This window comes from Ranitomeya variabilis, chromosome 6 (assembly GCF_051348905.1).
Source record: "Ranitomeya variabilis isolate aRanVar5 chromosome 6, aRanVar5.hap1, whole genome shotgun sequence".
Classification (NCBI taxonomy): Eukaryota; Metazoa; Chordata; class Amphibia; order Anura; family Dendrobatidae; genus Ranitomeya; species Ranitomeya variabilis.
In genome coordinates, this window is record NC_135237.1 from 579,477,777 (window position 1) to 579,496,053 (window position 18,277).

The 18,277-nt window shown below is 54.8% G+C and overlaps 1 protein-coding gene across 12 annotated transcripts in view; it reads right to left on the reverse strand.

The window, feature by feature from the left end:
• The window catches only part of LOC143783161 (alanine aminotransferase 2), a 153,063-nt gene that overhangs the window by 49,418 nt on the left and 85,368 nt on the right, over positions 1-18,277 (reverse strand). For 4 of the 12 annotated variants that reach the window (XM_077271510.1, XM_077271519.1, XM_077271512.1 and 1 more), the window contains one exon: positions 3,962-4,145. In XM_077271510.1, the coding sequence (XP_077127625.1) occupies positions 3,962-4,145 (184 nt within the window). The other 8 variants (XM_077271515.1, XM_077271509.1, XM_077271511.1 and 5 more) reach the window with 6 other exon arrangements.

An 18,277-nucleotide genomic window follows, 5' to 3' on the forward strand; every position in this document is an offset into this window, starting at 1 on the left:
ACACTGCACAGTACCACTCCTCCTGTCCTGTATATATACACTGCACAGTACCGCTCCTCCTGTATATATACACTGCACAGTACCCCTCCTCCTGTATATATACACTGCACAGTACCACTCCTCCTGTATATATACACTGCACAGTACCCCTCCTCCTGTATATATACACTGCACAGTACCACTCCTCCTGTATATATACACTGCACAGTACTGCTCCTCCTGTATATATACACTGCACAGTACCACTCCTCCTGTCCTGTATATATACACTGCACAGTACCCCTCCTCCTGTATATATACACTGCACAGTACCACTTTTCTGGCCATTAACCCTTCGCCTTGCTCCTTCACTCTCCCTACGCTGGCGGTGCGGGGCAGGTGGCGGGGCGCTGTGGTCGGGTACAGAGGGCGCCCCCTCGCACCTTGGTCAGCAGTCACATTCCTGCACCGCCGTCAGCAGAACGTTTATCTCCAGGTGAAAGGAGGCGATGACTTATTAAACCTGAGCAAACACAGGGGTGTGAGAATCCGCAGCCAACCGCCAGGCCGCCTCGGACCGGCCCCCCGATTGTGAGAGTCGTGACCGGAGCCTGGGAGAGACCGCCAGCATCCAGCGCAAGACCCCATGACCGTACCCGTGAGTGCCAGCTTTCAGGGCAGGAGCCGAGATGCCAGCATTGTGGATAGCGCCATGCAGTCCTGATCGGTGGAGGCCGCGGTGCCCCCGGAGCAGGGGCCATCGCTACAGTTACCACCATTACGTAAGAGGCGGGGCCACCCGGACCACCATTACGTAAGAGGCGGGGCCGCCCGGACCACCACTATGTAAGAGGCAGGGCCGCCCGGACCACCACTATGTAAGAGGCAGGGCCGCCCGGACCACCACTATGTAAGAGGCAGGGCCGCCCGGACCACCACTATGTAAGAGGCAGGGGCCACCCGGACCACCACTATGTAAGTGGGGGGGCCACCCGGACCACCACTATGTAAGAGGCAGGGGCCGCCCAGACCACCACTATGTAAGAGGCGGGGCCGCCCGGACCACCAGTAAGAGGCGGGGGCTGCGCACCGGTTACCGGGTAAGACACTGATGAGGATTTGGGGCAGAAAGTTGCAGAACAGATTTACATGGGACTGCACGGGCCCCAGTGCATGCAAGAGGACCCTACACCCAGACTGGGGCTTCAGGGGTTAAGTGCGGACCCCAAAACACAATGAGAGTGAATGGAGCGCTTTTGGTTGTCATGACAATGAATGCGAGGAGCCAGAGCGACTAGACGGAGATGCACAGCCCCCATTATCCCTCACATTCCGGGGGCCACATGACCGGCAGAGGGGCCGCAGCCACCGACAATCCTCTGCTGCACCCATTACCCTCATCCTGAGCCTCCTGGTGCACGAGCAGCTGCGTCGGCCGCGCTCCTGTATCAGTCCTGTCATCCCCCCGGGGCGCAGGACACGGCTGCGGAGGGGGGATGGGAAAGAAGAAGTGACGAGAAGAAGAGGAAAACCCCAAACTTCCCCTAACACAGAACATACAGACTGGGGGGGGCCCGAGCCACGACGGACTGGGGGGGCAGCACTGAGCAGTGCCAGACTAAGGGGGCGGGGGGGGACGGGACACAGCGCAGAGCCGTGCCAGATCAGGATGGGGGGGACAGCACAGAGCAGTGCCAGACAGGGGAATGGGGGGGGGGGAGGGGTGTTGGCAGTACAGAGCCGTGCCAGACTGGGGGGGGGCAGGTTTGCGGTCAGTATAGAAAGGGAAGGGGGGGGGGGTCGGTGATTACATCCGGACACAGGTTGGGGGTGATGGTGAGCGACCCAGAATATGTACACAGCAAACAAGGACTGGTGGGACCCTCAGTACCCGGGGAGGTGAACATATGGCGGGAGCCGTCACCTGTACATTCACAGCGGGGTCTGGTGCATAGCACATGGCAGATCCTGGAGGACCCCGCTAACTGGGCACCAGGGAGACATTGGGGGGTCTATAACGCAGCAATCCGACATCAGAACAAGGTGGGGGGCACAGAAGACTCACCTTCCTCCTCACACCACCCTCACCTTCCTCCTCCACACCTTCCTGCTCACCACCACCCTCACCTTCCTCCTAACACCACCCTCACACCACCACCACCCTCACCTTCCTCCTAACACCACCCTCACCTTCCTCCTCCACACCTTCCTGCTCACCACCACCCTCACCTTCCACCTAACACCACCCTCACCTTCCTGCTCACCACCACCCTCACCTTCCTCCTCACCACCACCCTCACCTTCCTGCTCACCACCACCCTCACCTTCCTGCTCACCACCACCCTCACCTTCCTGCTCACCACCACCCTCACCTTCCTGCTCACCACCACCCTCACCTTCCTCCTAACACCACCACCACCCTCACCTTCCTGCTCACCACCACCCTCACCTTCCTCCTCACACCACCACCACCCTCACCTTCCTCCTCACACCACCCTCACCTTCCTCCTCACACCACCCTCACCTTCCTCCTCCACACCTTCCTGCTCACCACCACCCTCACCTTCCTCCTAACACCACCGTCACCTTCCTTCTCACCACCACCCTCACCTTCCTCCTCACACCACCCTCACCTTCCTCCTCACACCACCCTCACCTTCCTCCTCACACCACCCTCACCTTCCTCCTCCACACCTTCCTGCTCACCACCACCCTCACCTTCCTCACACCACCACCACCACCCTCACCTTCCTCCTCACCACCACCCTCACCTTCCTCCTCACCACCACCCTCACCTTCCTCCTCACCACCACCACCACCCTCACCTTCCTCACACCACCCTCACCTTCCTCCTCCACACCTTCCTGCTCACCACCACCACCACCCTCACCTTCCTCCTCACACCACCCTCACATTCCCCCTCACCACCACCCTCACCTTCCTCCTCACCACCACCCTCACCTTCCTCCTCACCACCACCCTCACCTTCCTCCTCACACCACCCTCACCTTCCTCCTCCACACCACCACCACCCTCACCTTCCTCCTCACCACCACCCTCACCTTCCTCCTCACCACCACCCTCACCTTCCTCCTCCACACCTTCCTCACCACCACCACCACCCTCACCTTCCTCACACCACCCTCACCTTCCTCCTCCTCACCTTCCTCCTCCACACCTTCCTCACCACCACCACCCTCACCTTCCTCACACCACCACCACCCTCACCTTCCTCACACCACCCTCACCTTCCTCCTCACCACCACCCTCACCTTCCTCCTCACACCACCCTCACCTTCCTCCTCCACACCACCACCACCCTCACCTTCCTCCTCACCACCACCACCACCCTCACCACCACCCTCACCTTCCTCCTCACCACCACCCTCACCTTCCTCCTCACCACCACCCTCACCTTCCTCCTCACCACCACCCTCACCTTCCTCCTCACCACCACCCTCACCTTCCTCCTCACCACCACCCTCACCTTCCTCCTCCACACCTTCCGCACACCACCACCACCCTCACCTTCCTCACACCACCACCACCACCCTCACCTTCCTCACACCACCACCACCCTCACCTTCCTCACACCACCACCACCCTCACCTTCCTTCTAACCACCACCCTCACCTTCCTCCTCACCACCACCCTCACCTTCCTCCTCACCACCACCCTCACCTTCCTCCAACACCACCACCCTCACCTTCCTCCTCACCACCACCCTCACCTTCCTCCTCCACACCTTCCTCACCACCACCACCCTCACCTTCCTCACACCACCCTCACCTTCCTCACACCACCCTCACCTTCCTCCTCCTCACCCTCACCTTCCTCCTCCCCACCACCCTCACCTTCCTCCTCCCCACCACCCTCACCTTCCTCCTCCACACCTTCCTCACCACCACCACCACCATCCTCACCTTCCTCACACCACCACCACCCTCACCTTCCTCCTCCTCACCCTCACCTTCCTCCTCACCTGCTGCAGCTCCTTCTCCAGCTCCACGGCTCTGCTGACGATGGGGCCCCGCACCGCGTACTCCACCTTCCTGATGGCGGGGTTCATGGTCTCCAGGCACAGGACCCTCCCGGCCGCCCCGTTCTCCGACATCCTGAGCGCGCGGTTCCGGTCCGGTTCTGCCAGCTGCGATCCGGAGTGAGACCTGAGGGGAGACAGGAGCGGAGAGCTGAGAACCCGAGCCCCGGAGCCGAGCCGGAGCCGCAGCATGACAACCGGGAGCCGGGGAGAAAGTTGTCAGAGGACGGAGACACTCCGAGAAGTGAGGAAGACACGGAAGAGGCGAGGGGAGGGCCGAGCGCCAGCTCACCGCTCCACGTGTGCGATCCTGCACAGCCGGCCGGCAGCTACAGAGCGCAGCACTGCCGGGGCCGGCTATATACGGGAGGGGCCCGGGAGGAGCCAGGACCCGGGAGGAGACGAGCCGCCACCTGTACCCAGGACACGGGAGGGGACGAGCCGCCACCTGTACCCAGGACACGGGAGGGGACGAGCCGCCACCTGTACCCAGGACACGGGAGGGGACGAGCCGCCACCTGTACCCAGGACACGGGAGGGGACGAGCCGCCACCTGTACCCAGGACACGGGAGGAGACGAGCCGCCACCTGTACCCAGGACACGGGAGGAGACGAGCCGCCACCTGTACCCAGGACACGGGAGGGGACGAGCCGCCACCTGTACCCAGGACACGGGAGGGGATGAGCCGCCACCTGTACCCAGGACACGGGAGGGGACGAGCCGCCACCTGTACCCAGGACACGGGAGGAGACGAGCCGCCACCTGTACCCAGGACACGGGAGGGGACGAGCCGCCACCTGTACCCAGGACACGGGAGGGGACGAGCCGCCACCTGTACCCAGGACACGGGAGGGGACGAGCCGCCACCTGTACCCAGGACACGGGAGGGGACGAGCCGCCACCTGTACCCGGGACACGGGAGGAGAGGAGCCGCCACCTGTACCCGGGACACGGGAGGGGACGAGCCGCCACCTGTACCCAGGACACGGGAGGAGACGAGCCGCCACCTGTACCCAGGACACGGGAGGGGACGAGCCGCCACCTGTACCCAGGACACGGGAGGAGAGGAGCCGCCACCTGTACCCAGGACACGGGAGGAGACGAGCCGCCACCTGTACCCAGGACACGGGAGGAGAGGAGCCGCCACCTGTACCCAGGACACGGGAGGGGACGAGCCGCCACCTGTACCCAGGACACGGGAGGAGACGAGCCGCCACCTGTACCCAGGACACGGGAGGAGACGAGCCGCCACCTGTACCCAGGACACGGGAGGAGAGGAGCCGCCACCTGTACCCAGGACACGGGAGGGGACGAGCCGCCACCTGTACCCAGGACACGGGAGGAGACGAGCCGCCACCTGTACCCAGGACACGGGAGGAGACGAGCCGCCACCTGTACCCAGGACACGGGAGGAGAGGAGCCGCCACCTGTACCCAGGACACGGGAGGGGACGAGCCGCCACCTGTACCCAGGACACGGGAGGAGACGAGCCGCCACCTGTACCCAGGACACGGGAGGGGACGAGCCGCCACCTGTACCCAGGACACGGGAGGAGACGAGCCGCCACCTGTACCCAGGACACGGGAGGAGACGAGCCGCCACCTGTACCCAGGACACGGGAGGAGAGGAGCCGCCACCTGTACCCAGGACACGGGAGGGGACGAGCCGCCACCTGTACCCAGGACACGGGAGGAGACGAGCCGCCACCTGTACCCAGGACACGGGAGGGGACGAGCCGCCACCTGTACCCAGGACACGGGAGGAGACGAGCCGCCACCTGTACCCAGGACACGGGAGGAGACGAGCCGCCACCTGTACCCAGGACACGGGAGGAGAGGAGCCGCCACCTGTACCCAGGACACGGGAGGTGACGAGCCGCCACCTGTACCCAGGACACGGGAGGAGACGAGCCAACACCTGTACCCAGGACACGGGAGGGGACGAGCCGCCACCTGTACCCAGGACACGGGAGGGGACGAGCCGCCACCTGTACCCAGGACACGGGAGGGGACGAGCCAACACCTGTACCCAGGACACGGGAGGAGAGGAGCCAACACCTGTACCCAGGACACGGGAGGGGACGAGCCGCCACCTGTACCCAGGACACGGGAGGAGACGAGCCGCCACCTGTACCCAGGACACGGGAGGGGACGAGCCGCCACCTGTACCCAGGACACGGGAGGAGAGGAGCCGCCACCTGTACCCAGGACACGAGAGGGGACGAGCCGCCACCTGTACCCAGGACACGGGAGGAGACGAGCCAACACCTGTACCCAGGACACGGGAGGAGAGGAGCCAACACCTGTACCCAGGACACGGGAGGGGACGAGCCGCCACCTGTACCAAGGACACGGGAGGAGACGAGCCAACACCTGTACCCAGGACACGGGAAGGGACGAGCCGCCACCTGTACCCAGGACACGGGAGGAGACGAGCCGCCACCTGTACCCAGGACACGGGAGGAGACGAGCCGCCACCTGTACCCAGGACACGGGACGAGAGGAGCCGCCACCTGTACCCAGGACACGGGAGGAGACGAGCCACCACCTGTACCCAGGACACGGGAGGAGAGGAGCCGCCACCTGTACCCAGGGCCAGGACACGGGGGGAGACGAGCCGCCACCTGTACCCAGGGCCAGGACACGGGGGGAGAGGAGCCGCCACCTGTACCCAGGGCCAGGACACGGGGGGAGAGGAGCCGCCACCTGTACCCAGGGCCAGGACACGGGGGAGAGGAGCCGCCACCCGTACCCAGGACACGGGAGGAGACGAGCCGCCACCTGTACCCAGGACACGGGAGGGGACGAGCCGCCACCTCTACCCAGGACACGGGAGGGGACGAGCCACCACCTGTACCCAGGACACGGGAGGAGACGGGAGGAGACGAGCCGCCACCTATACCCAGGACACGGGAGGAGAGGAGCCGCCACCTGTACCCAGGACACGGGAGGAGACGAGCCGCCACCTGTACCCAGGACACGGGAGGAGACGAGCCACCACCTGTACCCAGGACACGGAAGGGGACGAGCTGCCACCTCTACCCAGGACACGGGAGGGGGCAAGCCGCCACCTTTACCCAGGACCCGGGAGGAGATGAGCTGCCACCTGTACCCAGGACTCGGGAGGAGACAAGCCGCCACCTGTACCCAGGACCCGGGAGGGGACGAGCCGCCACCTGTACCCAGGACACGGGAGGAGACGAGCCACCACCTGTACCCAGGACACGGGAGGAGAGGAGCCGCCACCTGTACCCAGGGCCAGGACACGGGAGGAGACGAGCCGCCACCTGTACCCAGGGCCAGGACACGGGGGGAGACGAGCCGCCACCTGTACCCAGGGCCAGGACACGGGAGGAGACGAGCCGCCACCTGTACCCAGGGCCAGGACACGGGGGGAGACGAGCCGCCACCTGTACCCAGGGCCAGGACACGGGAGGAGACGAGCCGCCACCTGTACCCAGGGCCAGGACACGGGGGAGACGAGCCGCCACCTGTACCCAGGGCCAGGACACGGGGGGGAGACGAGCCGCCACCTGTACCCAGGGCCAGGACACGGGGGGAGAGGAGCCGCCACCTGTACCCAGGACACAGGAGGATACGAGCCGCCACCTGTACCCAGGACACGGGAGGGGACGAGCCGCCACCTGTGCCCAGGGCCAGGACACAGGAGGAGACGAGCCGCCACCTGTACCCAGGGCACACCCAGTAGTATAGAAGAAACCGGAGTGGCAACACCGAGACCAGGGAACTTAACAATTCAAGTTACTCTCCTCACACCTTCCCCTTGACCGTTGCATGATGGCGTGAAGGACAACAGTTGTGAACTATGTCAGGAAGATATGAATTATTTTTCCATTATACTGTGGGACCAAGTCCTCCTTGCAGCCCTCGCACTACTGCAGCCCCCTCTTTCTCCCTCTTTGTGAATTTCTACTACTCCCTTCTTTCAACCAAATGGTCATTCTGGAATGTGAGTTTTATGGCCAGCTAGCAGAGCTAAGTGTGTTTTCCCGCCAAGAATCTCTTTGTTTCCGAAGCAGAATAGTCAAAGTCAAATTTATTAACACAGTATTCCTAGAAAAAGGAAAATTATATTTCCAGGATCTGGGCAATTAGGGCTATGCATGGCAGCGTTTTGCGGCATTTAGGGCCGTCGGAAACCTGGGAAATGGATTTCTGCCCACCAGCATTTCACAGACATACCGTGTTTGGACTCTAAAGAACGGATAAAATCCCAGGTGAAAAAATAATTAAAATATCGTTGACCTGTGAAATTCCAGGCCAAAGATATGGAAAAAGGAGTTTTTTATAACTTTCCAAAATAGGTGTACCACTCAGAAACAGCCCACATGTGAGGGCAGCAAGGTGGGAGTCCCTAAGTTTATGGACAAACCATAAAACCACTCAAAGAAACACAGCACAGTGATCCGCACTGCTGTCGCACCTATGACACAGTGTTCAATGTGCAAAAGCGCTGTACGCATGTACACCTGGACTCTCTGGTGCTCACCCAGAAGAAACAACACTAGTAGTCCCTGAGTGAGAGAAAAGAAGGGTGGCACTCACCAGTCTGTAAAATCCAAAGTTTATTGCAAATCCTTAAAACATCTGCAGCAGGGAAGAGGAAGGTGGAGCATGAGGACGACGGTCATTTCGCGCCACTGCGCTTCTACGGGTCCTTCAACCATAAAATAGGAATGCTCATTTTGGCATGCATTCAGAGCCATCTGTGAACACCATGCTGTGGTACTGAATCAGTTCTCTGGGAACTCTCCTCCCCTTTATCGACACGTCATACCCGTGACTGATATTTAGTAAGTTTTGTACTTTTATCCCTTTTATTTTATAAATGTTGGTTCATTTTTGTATTTTGTCTCTTGTTTTGTAATATCTTTTGTAAACACTGCCATTTTTTTTCTGGAGTAAACTTTACTAGCTTTGTTTTTCTTGCTCTATGAACAATCCGACACATAATCTGCGCAAATTCACGCCACCTGGGGTTGGTTTCTGACCCAATATAGGCTTGGTAACAGACTGGCTTATATATATCAAGGAACTGGTGGCAGCATACCGTTCTGGTGTTATTGGGAGATCCTGCCAGTGACGGACGGAGGTTTATATGTGTACTCTGGGACTGGGGATATATATACCATCCTCACTGCAGAGTGCCCCAATAACCAGCACATGACAGGGTAGCCTCTCTGGTGACTACTTATCCTAGGTGCAGTTCCCTAACTCACCTAAGGGTAAGGGGAGCGCCAGAGAGCTGCAAGTGCATGATTAAAAGTGAAGAGTTTTCATGACAAATTGGTGGCAGAGTGGTGGGGTCATAGAGCATTAGTGATCTGGTTTGAGCAATCATTCCTCTCACTAAAACTTGAACGGTTCTTGCAAGGACCCTGCGCAAAAAGGTTTGAAGATCGAACTCAGTGTTTATTAGATCTGAGACTATACTGTATGTGTAGCAGCTACACCCTACCCCTCTTTGTTATTCTGTCCTATCTTTTATTTCGCAATTATGGCTACAACGGGAGAGTCCTGGTATAACCAGCAGAAAAAGGAGACTCTTGCTGGAATATGTACGACCAAAGGCATTGACCCCCTTGGCAAAAAACAGAACAAATAATCGCTGAACTGGTGCAATATGAAGTAGAGCCAACCCGTCTCCAGAGCTCAGCGGAGCTGGGTCAGCCAAAGTATGGATATTACTGCTCCAGGGGTCCCACCTGTAGATGCAAGCTGCATCAGCGACCAGGGCAGCGTTGACCCCCTATCTGCAAATAGCTCTACAACTATGCCCCGCAATGGCTGAGGCTAATTCAGCAACACCAGGAGCGAGCTGAACAGGAGGCTGTTGAGTGGCAGGCCCAAGCCCAGCGAGAGGCCGAGAGAGAGAGGCTGAGCCAAGCGGCAGGCCCAAGCTCAACGAGATCATGAGCTGCAGATGGCCCGACTCGGGATAGCGCCGTCTAACCCACGGAGCTGAGTCCAATAATGCATCAACCTTTAAACCCCCGGCCAGAGCACTTTCCAGTGATGGAAAAGGACGGGGACTTGGACATCTTTCTGCGGGGGTTTGAAAAAGCCTGCAGACAGTACCAGCTGGTGAGGACAAATGGGCCTGATGTTTAAATCCAGGGCTCAGAGGAAAATCTCTGGAGGCCTTTGCTTCTCTCCCTCGAGACCAAGATGGAGACCATGAGGCCATCAAGGAGGCCCTGATAAAAAAAAGTACCAGCTGACTCCGGAGGTTTACCCTAAAAAGTTCTGGAACCTCCAACGTGGACCACACGACAACTACAGCGATGTGGCGCATGGGCTCAGAACCGACTTTGAGCAGTGTGTCCAAGGACTGTCAGTGACCATCTTTGAGAAGCTAAACGAACTGATGGTGAAAGACCAGTGCGACAGTTCGTAATGTACCGGGAGCTAAAAAAGGCGGATAAAGCAGCGCAGATTGCCGACACATACGAGGCCAATCATAAACCGGAGGTGCGGAAGCCAGTCATCGCCAGCTGGAAAGGGGGTAAGCCATCGACCACCATCCCTGCCCCTGCCAGCCGAACCTCCAGAGGCCTTGTTCCCTTTGCCAACGCAAGGCCTACATCTGATCCACGCAAGTGTTATTTCTGCAGTCAGACTGGACACCTCAGCGCCACTTGTCCGGAGAAGCAGAAGAAGAGTCCCCATCCAAGGCCCCAGGGCCTAATGCAGTAGTTCTTTTTGTGAATAGCACGGTTGGGAGAGCCTGTGAAAATTTGCAGACTGTCACCATGGGGGACACTGTCACTGTAGGCCTCAAGGACACCGGGGCCCAACGAACCCTCATCCGACCCCAACCGGTGACCCCTAAAGAGATTATCCCAGGGAAAACAATGACTATCACTGGGATTGGGGGCGTCCGCTGTCCCTTACAGATGGCCCGGGTTTTTATAGATTGGGATGCCAGGAGTCGGGTGGAGGAAGTGGGGGTGTCCGAAAACCTACCCACAAACGTCTTTTTGGGATCTGATTTGGGGAGGATGTTTGCTTATGTCCCCGAAAAACCATCCCCGATCTGATACTGATGGTAATGTTAATGCTAGTGATGTGAATGTCAATGCTTTACCTGATAATGATGTATCTGGAGGTACAGGAGAACTCGGCCATGTCACGGCCATGTGATATCGTTGAGGGCCCCCTAACAAAAGCAAGCGTCCATGCTAAGGGGGATGGGGAGAGACATGGGGACCCTGAACCAGGTGATGCCGTGCAGCTGACCAGTGTCACAAAGGAAGGTGACCTGGCTGATGATAGCGGCCTCATAATTAGCACTGCTCCTGAGGTAATTGGGGAGGTAGTACCCATAGGCAGGCTGATGGAACTATGCTGTTCCCCGGGGAGACGGCCTATATAGCCGCTATCACCCGCAGTCAGTGTGCCCAGAACGTAAGTAATGCCCTTCTTTCTGGATCCTCCTCCGCCACAGTAATAACTGAACCAGTTATGGACCCAGAGCAGGTCCCATGAGGATGGGAGACTAACGTCACTTCTGGCTGCCTTCAGCCAGGAGTTCCAGGCAGCTCTGCATTCAGATGCCAGCCTGGAGACATTGAACTTCGCTGAGAAGCCCACCTCCGAGACTGATGAGAGGGTAATCTGGGAGCAAGAGAGGTTGTATCGGGAGATGGTTCCCTGTAAACTCCCAACAGAAGTGGTTGAGGGATAGACAGCTGGTCATACCCTACCAATTTAGGGATGAGTTGTTACGAATTGCCCATGAGATTCCACTCGCTGGACACTTACTTGGGAGTCAGCAAAACTAAGGCCCGACTGTCTCACCACTTCTATTGGCCCAACTACTGCCGCTCCTGTATCACGTGTCAAAGAGTGGGAAAGTCAGGGCCTGCTCCCAAAGCTCCCCTGATCTCTTTGCCAGTGATAGAGGAGCCTTTCCAGAGTATTGCTGTGAACATTGTGGGACCACTGGCCGTCCCCAGCAGCTCTGGAAAGCGTTTCATCCTTACCGTGTACTAGGTATCCGGAGGCTGTGGCTCTGTCCTCAGGGCGGATAAGGTGGCGGATGCCCAGTTGGCCATCTTCTCCTGAGTAGGATTTCCCAAGGAGATGCTTACCGACCAGGGGACTCATGTCTCGCTTAAGGAGGCTCTCTAAGAAAATGCAGGTGCGGGGTCTGGTATCGAGCGCGTATCATAAACCAATGGTTTGTGTGAGCGCTTCAATGGTAACCTCAAACAGATGCAAAAAATGCTGGTTGAGTCCCAGGGACGCGACAGGGAGTGTTACCTCCTACACCTGCTATTTGCTTACCGACAGGTTTCGCAGGCCTCAGCTGGGGTTTCCCCCTTTGAGCTCCTGTATGGCAGGCGAGTGCAGGGACCCCTTGGGTTGGTAAGGAAATCCTGGGAAGAGAAGCCGAGCCCTCCAGGAGTGTCCATCGTGGAGTATGTCATGCGCTTCCGTGACAAGATGCAGACCTTGACGCAGTTGGTGCATGACAACATGGTGCAGGCCCAGTCTGACCAGAAGCATTGTTACAACCAGAACGCCCGAGAGCGGACCTACCAGGTGGGTCAGAAGATGTGGTGCTGGTCCCCGTACCAAAGGATAAGCTTCAGGTGGCCTGGGAAGGCCCGCATGTTGTCCACCAACAGCTCAACCCAGTCACCTATGTGGTCACTCTTGACCACGCTCGGGGTAGGCGAAAGGCCTTCCACGTTAATATGATGAACGCTCATCAAGAGCATGGAGCCTGCGTCCTTCGGTCTGCAACCTGCCCAAGAATGGGGAGGAAGACCGCTTCCTGGACTTGCTGGCCCAAGTGAAGTTCTGTGGGTCCATAGAGGATGTGGAGAGAAGCGCCTTGCTATCCACAAGCCAGCGGTCGCAGCTGCAAGCAACTCTAAAATCTTTCCAGGCCGTGTTTACCAACATGCCTGGGAGGACAGCCACGAAGTGGACACCGGGAATCATACTCCAATCCGGTGGACATCCTATCGAATCTTGGACGAGGTGCAGCACGTCATGCGACAGGAGATCAATAAGATGCTGCAGTTGGGGTGATTAAATGGTCTAAGTGCGCTTGGGCCTCAACTGTATACCTGGTGCCAAAAAAGGATTGGACCACGCGGTTCTGTGTGAACTACAGGGGTCTCAACTCCATAACGGCCTTCGATACCCAGTGCCGCGCATTGAGGAGCTGCTTGAGCGGTTAGCTAGCCCGAGCTATCTATCCATTATGAATCTGAGCATGGGATATTGGCAGATTCCCCTGAGCCCCGGGGCGCAGGAGAAGTCCTCCTTTATCACCCCCTTTGGACTTTACGAGTCCACAGTCATGCCTTTTGGCATGAAGAATGCCCCTGCCACATTCCAGCGGATGGTCAACAACTTGCTCCGGGAACTGGTGAGGTATGTGGTGGCGTACCTGGATGATATTGCCGTCTTCAGTTCCACCTGGAAGGATCACCTCGAGCGTCTGCAGCAGGTGCTCGGGCGCTTTCACCAAGCAGGCTTTAAGCCAGGAAAGTGCCAGATGGGCATGAGCGAGGTCCACTACCTGGGGCATCGGACTGGCGGGGTACTCTGAAGCTAGAGCCTGGGAAAGTGGATGCTATCGCGTCCTGGCCCACCCCCAGGACCAAGAAGCAGGTGATGTCCTTTTTGGGCACTGCAGGTTACTATAGGTGCTTTGTACAACACTATAGTAGCCTTGCGAAGCCCTTGATGGACCTCACCAAGAAAAACCTACCCCATACAGTCGATTGGAAAAATTAGTGTGAGGTGGCCTTTCGGGCTTTGAACACTGCCCTCAGCAGCTCTCATGTCCTAAAGGCGATTGACTGCAGTTGGCCCTTCTTAGTACAGACCGACGCCAGCAAGTTTGGCCTCGGTGCTGTGCTTAGCCAGGTCGACTCGGGGAACCAAGAGCACCCCGTGTTGTACCTAAGCCAAAAGCTCCTGCCGAGGGAAGTGGCCTATTCCACCATAGAGAAGGAGTGCCTGGCCATGGTTTGGGGGCAATGTTGGGCTCGTCGCCAATAAATAGGGTGCTTGTCTCCTATAAATATTGGGCTTGTCTTCTATAAATGTTGGGCTCGTCTCCAGTAAATATGGTGCTAGTCTCCTGTAAATTTTGGGCATGTCTCCTATAATATTGGGTTCATCTATAAATATTGCACATGTCTCCTATAAATGTTGGTCTCTTCTACTATATATTTTGTGCACATCTATAAATATCATTCTCGTCTCCTATAAATATTGGGCTCGTCTCCTAAAAATATTGGGCACGTGTCCTATAAGTATTGGGCTTGTCTCTTATAAATATGGGACTTATTTCCTTTAAATATGGGGCTCATCTCTGATAAATGTGGGGCTCCCCTCCTATAAATGTTGGGCTCGTCTCCTCTAAATGTTGGGCTTGTCTCCTATAAATGTAGGGCTCATATCCTATAAATATTACGCATGTCTCCTATAAATATTGGGCTAGTTTCCTATAAATATTGGACATGTCTCCCATAAATATGGGGCACATCTATAAATGTTGAGCTCGTGTCCTATAAATATTGGGCTCGTCTATAAATATTGCGCTCGTCTCCTATAAATATTGGGCACGTCTCCTATAAATTTTGGGCTCGTCTCCTATAAATATTAGGCTCGTACCTTATAAATATTGGGCTCGTATCTTATTAATATTGGGCTCGTCTCCTATAAATATTGGGCTCGTTTCCTATAAATATTGGGCTCGTCGCCTATAAATATGGGGCACGTCTCTTATAAATATTGGGCTCGTCTCCTACAAATTTTGGGGACTTCTATAAATATGAGGCTCATCTCCTATAACTATGTAGCTCGTCTCCTATAAATATTGGGCTTGTCTCCTATAAATATTGGCTCGTCTCCTATAAATATTGGGCACGTCTCCTATAAATATTGGCTCGTCTCCTATAAATATTGGGCTCGTCTCCTAAAAATATTGGGCACGTGTCCTATAAGTATTGGGCTTGTCTCTTATAAATATGGGACTTATTTCCTTTAAATATTGGGCTCATCTCTGATAAATGTGGGGCTCGCCTCCTATTAATGTTGGGCTCGTCTCCTATAAATGTTGGGCTCATCTATAAATATTGTCCATGTCTCCTATAAATATTGGGCTAGTTTCCTATAAATATTGGACATGTCTCCCATAAATATGGGGCACATCTATAAATGTTGAGCTCGTGTCCTATAAATATTGGGCTCGTCTATAAATGTTGGCTTGTCTCCTATAAATATTGGGCACGTCTCCTATAAATTTTGGGCTCGTCTCCTATAAATATTGGGCACGTCTCCTGTTGTGAATTAGACTTTTTTGGCTCCCTCTTGTGGTCACTAGTGATATGACTCTGGGATTGTCTTTCCTCAGTTTGGCACCCACCTGGGTCGTTAGTCCAGGGGTGTTGCTATATAAACTTCCTGGATTCTCAGTCTGGTGCCTGGCATCGTTGTAATCAGTTCCTTTCTGTTTGCTCCTGTCTGCTGGTCCTGGATCTTGCAAAATTAAGCTAAGTCCTGCTTCCTTGTTTTTTGGTTATTTGCATAGCTCTTATTTTTTGTCCAGCTTGTACTAAATGTGATTCCTGATTTTGCTGGAAGCTCTAGGGGGCTGGTGTTCTCCCCCCGGGCCGTTAGACGGTTCGGGGGTTCTTGAATATCCAGCGTGGAAATTTTGATAGGGTTTTTGCTGACCGTATAAGTCATCTTACTATATTCTGCTATTAGTCAGTGGGCCTCTCTTTGCTTAATATCTAGTTCATTCTTACGTTTGTCTTTTCTCCTTACCTCACCGTTATTATTTGTTGGGGGCTTGTATCCAACTTTTGGGGTCTTTTCTCTGGAGGCAAGAAAGGTCTATCTTTTCCCTTCTAGGGTTAGTTAGTTCTCCGGCTGGCGCGAGACGTCTAGAACCAACGTAGGCACGTTCCCCGGCTGCTGCTATTTGTGGTGCTAGGATTAGATATATGGTCAGCCCAGTTACCACTGCCCTAAGAGCTGTTTTTTTTTATGTTTGCAGACTTGGTATGTACTTTTGAGACCCTCTGCCATTGGGGTCATAACAGTATGCCAGGCCAAGGTTGAATGTTTAATGCATTGCAGAAGTGGGATTACAAGAAAGGAAAGTCTGTTTTTTTTTGTTGTTTTTTTTCTTTCCTCTCTTTTTTCCTCCCCTTTACCTCTGAGTGGCTTGTGCTTGCTGCAGACATGAATGTCCAGACTTTGATTACAAGTGTGGACCAGCTTGCTGCTCGTGTGCAGGGCATACAAGATTTTGTTACCAGTAGTCCAATGTCTGAACCTAAAATACCTATTCCTGAACTGTTCTCTGGAGACCGATTTAAGTTTAGGAATTTCAGGAATAATTGTAAATTGTTTCTATCTCTGAGACCCCGTTCATCTGGAGACTCAGCTCAGCAAGTAAAAATTGTTATCTCTTTCTTACGGGGCGACCCTCAGGATTGGGCTTTCTCGCTAGCGCCAGGAGATCCGGCATTGGCAAATATTGATGCGTTTTTTCTGGCGCTCGGATTGCTTTACGAGGAACCCAATCTTGAAATTCAGGCAGAAAAAGCCTTGCTGGCTTTTTCTCAGGGTCAGAATGAAGCTGAAGTGTATTGCCAAAAATTTTGGAAATGGTCCGTGCTTACTCAGTGGAATGAGTGTGCTCTGGCCGCAAATTTCAGAAATGGCCTTTCTGAAGCCATTAAGAATGTGATGGTGGGTTTCTCCATTCCTACAAGTCTGAATGATTCCATGGCGTTGGCTATTCAAATTGACCGGCGTTTGCGGAAGCGCAAAGCCGCGAATCCTCTGGTGGTGTTGTCTGAACAAACACCTGATTTAATGCAATGTGGTAGAATTCAGACTAGAAATGAACGGAAAAATCATAGACTTCAGAATGGGTTGTGTTTTTACTGTGGTGATTCTACACATGTTATATCAGCATGCTCTAAACGCCTAACTAGGGTTGTTAGTCCTGTCGCCATTGGTAATTTGCAACCTAAATTTATTTTGTCTGTGACTTTAATTTGCTCATTGTCCTCCTACCCTGTTATGGCGTTTGTGGATTCAGGTGCTGCCCTGAGTCTTATGGATCTGTCGTTTGCCAAGAGCTGTGGTTTTGTTCTTGAGCCGTTGGTAAATCCTATCCCTCTTAGAGGTATTGATGCTACGCCATTGGCGGAAAATAAACCGCAGTTTTGGACACAGGTTACCATGTGCATGACTCCTGAACATCGGGAGGTGATTCGTTTTCTTGTTCTGCATAAAATGAATGATTTGGTCGTGTTGGGTCTGCCATGGTTACAGACCCATAATCCAGTCTTGGATTGGAAGGCAATGTCTGTGTCAAGTTGGGGCTGTCAGGGAATTCATGGTGATTCCCCGCCGGTGTCTATTGCTTCCTCTACTCCTTCGGAAGTTCCTGAGTATTTGTCTGATTACCAGGATGTATTCAGCGAGTCCAGGTCCAGTGCTCTGCCTCCTCATAGGGACTGTGACTGCGCTATAGATTTGATTCCAGGTAGTAAATTTCCTAAGGGAAGATTATTTAATCTGTCTGTACCTGAGCATACCGCAATGCGTTCGTATATCAAGGAATCTCTGGAGAAGGGGCATATCCGTCCATCCTCTTCCCCTCTTGGTGCGGGATTTTTTTTTGTGGCCAAGAAGGACGGATCTTTGAGACCTTGTATTGACTATCGGCTTCTGAATAAAATCACTGTTAAATTTCAGTATCCTTTGCCTCTGTTGTCGGACTTGTTTGCCCGGATTAAAGGTGCCAAGTGGTTCACCAAGATAGATCTTCGTGGTGCGTACAACCTTGTGCGCATTAAGCAAGGAGATGAATGGAAAACTGCATTTAATACGCCCGAAGGTCATTTTGAGTACTTGGTGATGCCTTTCGGGCTCTCTAATGCTCCTTCAGTGTTTCAGTCCTTTATGCATGATATTTTCCGGAAGTATCTGGATAAATTTATGATTGTTTATCTGGATGATATTCTGTTTTTTTCTGATGATTGGGACTCGCATGTAGAGCAGGTCAGGATGGTGTTTCAGGTTTTGCGTGAGAATGCTTTGTTTGTTAAGGGCTCAAAGTGTCTCTTTGGAGTACAGAAGGTTCCCTTTTTGGGTTTTATTTTTTCCCCCTCTGCGGTGGAGATGGACCCAGTCAAGGTTCGAGCTATTCATGATTGGACTCAACCCACGTCAGTTAAGAGTCTT